Raw genomic sequence first — 7265 nt, forward strand, 5'->3', positions numbered from 1 at the left:
CTCGCCACCGCCGGAACCAGATTAGCCACTGGACTTGTGCTCCCCCCCCCCCCCTCCCTCCCGTTTTCTTTTTGTTAGGGCTTGTTAAGTTGTGCGGTCAGCAAAATCTTTGTACTTCTTCCTGTGAGACTTGGATGTGTGTTCTGAACTAGTGCTTGTATGTGTGCTTTTGGCGGTTTGCTTTATTTATAAAACGGGACGAAAGCTTTTTTTGATAAAGTTTAAAGACGTTGAGTGTATATTTTTTACGGACAGAGTAGACAGTACGAACAAAAAAGAACACTCCGTAAAAATTACTAGTACGTGCGTACTACATTTAGTTGCAGAGGATGCATGAGGCACTCCAACTAATAAAGAAGAAGAAGAAGGTGTCCGGTCCGCCTCTAAACATTACGAACTAGGGCGTCGTAGTTTTAGTTGATGCAACAGGATATGGGACACAAAACAAGTGCAACGAGCACGGTTGGAGGTGATCCGGTCCGCCTCTAGCAAGCTTAGCTAGTAGAGGTTGATGGAGGAGACGGCGATGTAAAGCTCATCGTCCTCCATGGCCAGCGCGCCTTGCATTGCCGGCCACCACTCCGGCATGCTGCTGCTGCTGCTGCTGGCGGCGGCGGCCGTGGCACCCACGACAACGTTGGCTTCGCTCATCATCGAGGACACCTCCGCCGCTGTGAACTCCGGCTGACCTGCGACTGCATCGTCGTCGACGTTGCGCGCGAAGCGGCCCTTCACCCTCGGCCGGCTGTCCGCGAGGGTCTTCCGGCAAGCGTACTGAAGAAGATGCATGGTCAAAATACGTGAAGATGCAAAATCGAACAAGTACGGTGCGAGCGAGGAGACGTACTGTGATCTTCTTTTGGAAGTTGCGCTGGTTGCGCTTGCTCCTGTACTTTTCGATGCGCTCCCGCCGCTCCTCCGTGGTGTACCTCCCAGCCGCTGCTGCTGCCGGCGCCGGCGTTGGCGCCCCGAGGTCTCCCGTGCTCAGCACATGGCGGAACGGCGGCGCCTGACCCTGCTGCTGCTGGGAGTAGTAGTAGCAGTGCTGCTCTGCTTGCAACAGATCACCGTAGCTCGACGCTGACGGTTGGGAGGGGAGGAAGCCATTGCTTCCCTGACAAGTATAGGAAGAAGAAGAGGAGGAGTGATGATGATACATCGCCTAGTGCGCGCGCGTGTGTATGTGTGTGCGTAAGAGCGAGCGATGAATGACTGACGTGTGTGTCAGCGGCCATGTATTTATACCCGCCGGCCAAGCAAGTCAACTCTCGCCTCAAATCGGATTCACGATGACACGAGACATCAACTCGAGATTTCCCATGACGGCAGGGAAGCCGTCCATGGTAAAAGCATTACATTGCTGATGGCACTAACAAGGTCATCTGAGCCACATGCTCAATCAAACAGTAGCCAGAGAAACTGCAGAATGCCAACCCAAAGTCCATTCTACATGACTCCAACCATAAAGGGAAGTCGTAGCACAAATCTATCTCGCTGGTGCCATCTTCCTAGCTACTTGCAGTCTTGCAGACGCACTGTTAAAACTCTACCATCATTTGCAGCACGACCAGACCTCGCAAATGAGTGTCATCCACCATTGCCACAAACCACAACAGAAAAACAAGCTGGCAAGCATATATGATTTCTCCGTGTTATGAACAGGGCACGGAGGATGAGAACCTCAATCGATTATGAATGCACAGCACAAATGGAAAATATTTATGTAGTGATAATGGTAAAATAAGCTGGCAACCACCGCTGCATAGCAATGGGTGTTAAGACAATTCAAGGAGACATGAGCAAGTTGGGAAATCTCCCACTTTTCCACCGGAATCCTTAAACCATGCCCCAGCACACCAGGAGATGTGCCTTTTCTCAGCACCTCTACAGGCACTATGCTCAACTTGCAACTGACTACACATCAACAACAGGTCCTACCACTTTGTTCCATGAACCAGGGTCAGGAGTATCGGTAAGTATGTATTTTGGCTCATTCCAAGCTAATCATTTCTTAGTTGTATTTTGGCTGAGTCCAAGCTAATCATTTCTTAGTTGCAGCAATGGGGAGCACGAGCACAAAGGCAAAGAGATGATGAAACTAAACATCATATTTAAATTAAAAGGGGGGGGGGGGGGGGGGGGGGGGGGGGGATGCGCAGGAACTTCCCAGGAATGGTGATTAGAAGCTAAAAATGCAAGTCCCAAAGAGAGCACCTGATGTGACTTCGTCCACTACTATGATTACCTTCAAAAGTGACATCTCGCAGGATTTCGGTTGGGAAGAATGATACCACCTTTGAACATTGCAGCCTATTAGATAGAGCCCCACAAGAATCTGTGTTGTTTTAAGCCTCTATTGGACACAAAATATGCTGCTATGGACCCAGGACCCTGTTTTCAGTTGGCAAATTTTTTCGTAAGGTCACTGGAACGTCCTCAACCAATCACACGGCTCCATTTCTCCTATAAGGAAAGAGGTTCTAACGAAAATGAATCCTTACCGTACGTAGCCCACTCAGGAATTGCGTATCACGTTGACATAGCCTGACAACGCGAGCTTGCCAACCTTCAAGTGGGCTTAGCCAACCGACAAGATAAAGTCAAAGGGCACCAGGCCACAGCATTGCATATAGATTCATCTGCCTTCGACGTACACAGCAAAATGCTACGATTGTTTACTCCCAACAGTTGCCATGATTTCCTTGCAACCTGCAAAGATTTCAACAAGAGTAGCATCACAACCGCAATCATTGACATCTCAGTGCATCGAGAGAAACATCAAGAGGATCACAGGCGGGGCGAGCCTTTCACCGAGGCAGTGACGTGGTGCCTGTCAATGGACAAGATAATGAGAATAAGTGGGACGATTAGGATAATGCACAGTGCACACAGATTTTACTTTTCTTCAAGTAGGTCGCCTACAAAAAAATAGTCACACCACTACAGCATGAGTGGAGATGCAATAATTGTTTAGTTGATGTGCTTTATGAATTTACAGAAATGAACAGCAGATTAGATAGATATGGAATTATACCAAGAATTACTACCTCCGTTCCAAATTATAAGATGTTTTGGATATTTCAACATGGACTACATACGGACTGAAATGAGTGAACAAACACACTAAAACACGTCTATATACATTCGATTCAGAAAAAAGTTAGAACATCCTATAATTTGGAACAGAGGAAGTACTCCCTCCGTTCCGAATTACTTGTCGCAGGTATGAATGTATCTAGATGTATTTTAGTTCTAGATACATCCATTTCTACGACGAGTAATTTGGAATGGAGGGAGTAGGATTTAAGTATTAAAAAGGTTTGCAATATGAGTAAATTCGATCCTATGGGACATCTAAGGTACATGACTATTGATCTGTACATGAAGTCAGGTACATTCATCAAGTCACTTCAAATGTCATTAGATTTGCCAGAATGAGACCACATTGATGAAGACTGATAAGACTTCTCTATCTAGTGGCGTGCATGATTTGGAGAAATGATTCCGGTCCTGCCCCCACACCTTCCTTGGGTGCATCTGTGGGCGAGAGGCCTTTTATTGTTGTCATGGTATCTGCAACCTTTTCCACATCAATTCCACTGGAATTACTACTCTAAATTCACACGTCCTTTTCCTTTTGTACTTTGATTTTGAAAGAACATGCTGTTCAGTGTTGTCCACAAAATTATACAACTATAAATACAGAGTAGAAAGGAGAGAAAAATATGAGATCATTACACATCCGAGTGAATCTGTTTCCAGAAAGGCATTTAAGAAGATCGAAGCTGGTTGATCTTAATATCTTAAATTCATCATCATACTTTGAGCAACATGGAAGCACGTCTATCCGATATTTTGGATGTCATGCACTCAAAGCTATATATTCGCATCTGAGCCATTTGGACACTATATTTTGTCCATGTGTGATAGAAACTTGAAAAAAAAGTTGATATACCCTCCAGAAAAATTAAGCAAAAATTTTCTTAGTTTGCAAAAATCATAATCTGACTATAGGACAATAACCCAAAAGCCTATCGCCACACATCTTTCCTAGAGGTTGCCAACATAGTTTTTACTGCTCTGGTATCCTTATTAGGAGGAAAACAAGACAACAAAGCCCAAGATTCTGCAAATTAGCATATTGGAAGCCATTGGTGATTTACATGCAGGTACATCTATTTCTGTTTCAAAAAGGAAGAACCTGCTCCAATTGAGGCATAATGTGGAGTGTTTTGAAGGAAAGGGCTTTTATTTATGCATACACCAAAGTTACTTTGCCGACAATAGACCATTGCACATGTAGAGCATCATGTCATACAGTTCTATTTAGCAATAGTATCTCTATCAATATAATATACACGAAATCATGTGACAGCTCTCATCTCATGAGGTTGACAGCACTGGTATATATAATCCCGAAATAACACCTGATACAGGACTCATCATAAACATAGGTTAGCATTATTCAGCACACTTCAAATCAAAAGATACGATAGAAAGATTTGATGAGACCCTTACTTTGCACCTTTCTTCTTGTAAGGCAAAGATTCAAAAAAGCACAAAAAGGGAAGATAAGCTGGACTATGCAGAGTTTTTGTCTTTGCTTTTCTGCAAAACCAACAAGACATCAGACTTTGGAAGGTAGGCATAAAATATCATTTTCTGTTGTTATATTTGTAATAAAACCAAATTTCCTTTATTTTAAAAGTGTCCCCGTTTTTCAGAAAATTACTTATCATAATCTTAATCCAAAGGCATAAAGGAGCGTGTGTCCCTTCAATTGTCATTTTCTTCTAGAAAGAAGATAATATGGTACATATTGTATCATCTGGGTAATACTTTTGACATCGGCACAAGCATGAAAAGGAATTGACGGACCACTATATCGAGCTCAAGGGGTTCTGAACAACAGAAAGTACAAATAAAAAAAGAATCGCAGAAAATAGTAATCTGCAAATGTAGTCATGTCACAAATTCATCACTTGCCTGCGATCTCAACCTTGCCACCAGCGCAAGAATAACTTCGAGCTGACATTATAATCTGTGCAACATTTTCATGCATAATGTGTTCTGTTTTTGTTTACTAACTTGTTGCAGTACAACGCCCTTTCATAAATCACTACTCAACAGCAGTGTGGGATTTAATGGCGTGTCATCATCTCTGTAACCTACAGAGCACCCCAAAGATTATGTAGTATCTCGGCAAGATTAAGAATAACATTTTTGGTAAAAAGAAGCATCGTTACCTTAGAGTTTGGGTCTAACATTATCCCTCATAATCTGTGCAATATCGTGTTCTGTTTTATGTTCACTAACTTGTTGCTGCAGCAGTGCAGCACCCTTATAAATAACTACTCAACAGACAACAGTTGTGAGATTTAAATATTTAATGGGGTGTCATCATCTCTACAGAGCACCCCAACGATTCTGTAGTACCTCGGCAAGCCTCAGAACCAACTGGAGTGTATCAGGCTTGTCTACACCCCTTATCCTCGAGGCAAGGATCAGAAACAGAAGGAGTTTCATGATCCAGTGACACCTGATCCGCCCTCTCACAATAGGTGGAGCGAGTGTCATATTTAGTATAAGCCTTAGCATTATCTAGGATGTCAGTAGTCCTGATAGGATACTTGTCCTCAGTAGTCAGGACTAGTGTAAGAAATCTCCATACTCTAGGGATGGGAGGACGAGAAGAACATGCTAACTTAAGACCAGAAAATAAATGAGCATGATTCACCTATCTTAACTTGTACAGACCCTTCTTTAGTTTCAGCTGGGATTTCTTTACCATTGGTGGACTGCTTTGTCTGACCAGCCGAGAGAGGCATAACAGAACCACAAGCTTTTTCATTTAACACTCTCATGAGACTACTTATGGCTATGGGTAAGCCTGGTAGTTTATTTTTTGGAAGCAGGTCATGGATTTGTCTCCAAAAGTTGCAGATCTGCTTTAAGATCCAGTGACCAAATCTGCACCTTGTTTCATTCAGTTGTAGACTTGGTAATAGCCTATTGGTTCCAATCTAAACAAATGTTTCTTTTTCAGAGCCTTGGAAATCAGTGATCTGAGCAGATGGCATAACACTGATCATGGATTCATCATGGAGGCTGCGAGAATAAAAATGATACTCCTAGAACATCTGGTTGAATATGATGCTGGGACCATTCCAGATAATAACTGTCATGCAGTTTACAGACATCGCAGCTTTGGCTCCCTCTTTAGAAAGGCCAAGCAAATATACACATAAATGGATGGCATCATATGAGAACCTCCAGTTTCATTACCATTGCCAGCAGCACTTGCAATTGTTAGATTATTTCCTTCAGCACAGTCCACCAATATCTAAAACCAGAATAAGAAGGAAAAAAAGGAACTATAGTAGCAAAATAGACCAGTGAGTACCAGTTCGACAGAGGGGGGTTGAAGTCTGAAACTGTATGTTATGGTATCAAATGTCTCTGCGAATCAGTGGCGTTGTGAACACTCAGGGTCAGAGAAATTTGGTAGATAGATTAAACAGAACACAAGTGACAGATTTACGTTTATTAGACACAAGAGCAAGGATGCAGAAGTACATTCTGTAACTGGGTCATTATGAATTGCATTGACTCGGGAGTGCTTAATTGGGAGTACTGATTACCTTACCTGTATGCAATGTTGAGCAAGTTTGTGAGAGAAGTCGATAAACATGATATCAAGGTTGGTGGCGACATGGCAGAGGTGGTCGAGTGCAGCCTTGATGAGAGGCACGCGGTGACGATGTGGAGGCTGCGGCGGAGGGGGCGCCGCGAACGCGGCGGCGGCGGCGGCGGCGGCTGTGGAGTCGCGGGAAAGGGTGATACTACTGACGGATGGGTTCTGAAGCGGGGGGTCCATTCCGGCGGTGGCGGAGGAGACGGGCGGGAGAGGAGACAGGAGAGGACCCGAAGAAAGCCGAGTTTTTTTTAGGGCTCGAAAGCCGAGTTAATTTTATTTTTTGAGGGCTCAAAAACCAAGTTAAATAAAGTAGCAGATGCCCTATCCCGTCGCCGGTGCAGGACAGCTTTCCGGCCTATGGCAAGTACGGGTCCGGCAAATTTGCATCAGCCAATAAAAATTATACGGGCGACTTATATATGTACGAGTAGAGGTGTTTTAGGGTTTTCGTCTTGGATCTGATGCCGCCTTTGACGCTCTTCCCCCGCCGCAATTCTCTTCCCCTCCCGCGAGCTCATTCAAACGTTCCCCTCCCTCGAGTGTAGATCATGTCGGGAGAAGGTCGCGG

General features: G+C 44.2%; 1 protein-coding gene across 2 annotated transcripts; it reads right to left on the reverse strand.

Annotated features, from left to right (window-relative positions):
* Positions 1-268: 268 nt before the first annotated feature.
* Positions 269-6940, reverse strand: LOC125508820 (zinc finger protein CONSTANS-LIKE 4-like). Of its 2 annotated transcripts, XM_048673614.1 has the most exons (4): positions 4519-6940; positions 2502-4427; positions 848-2391; positions 269-774 (listed from the first exon to the last, which is right to left on the reverse strand). In XM_048673614.1, the coding sequence occupies exons 3-4, from the start codon at positions 1157-1159 to the stop codon at positions 499-501; spliced, it is 588 nt and encodes a 195-aa protein (XP_048529571.1). In that variant the 5' UTR covers positions 1160-2391; positions 2502-4427; positions 4519-6940; the 3' UTR covers positions 269-498. The 2 variants fall into 2 exon arrangements, with proteins under 2 accessions (XP_048529571.1, XP_048529569.1); XM_048673612.1 differs by having other exon boundaries at positions 2502-6940.
* Positions 6941-7265: the final 325 nt, after the last annotated feature.

This window comes from Triticum urartu, chromosome 5 (assembly GCF_003073215.2).
Source record: "Triticum urartu cultivar G1812 chromosome 5, Tu2.1, whole genome shotgun sequence".
In the NCBI taxonomy this organism is placed as follows: Eukaryota; Viridiplantae; Streptophyta; class Magnoliopsida; order Poales; family Poaceae; genus Triticum; species Triticum urartu.

What these genes read in the sequence shown, in the direction of transcription:
- LOC125508820 (XM_048673614.1), bottom strand. Translation starts at nt 1,159, where the DNA reads ATGTATCATCATCACTCCTCCTCTTCTTCTTCCTATACTTGTCAGGGA. An exon ending in ACTTCCAAAAGAAGATCACA is followed by an intron (nt 775 to 847) that starts GTACGTCTCCTC and finishes CATCTTCTTCAG; the next exon opens with TACGCTTGCCGGAAGACCCT.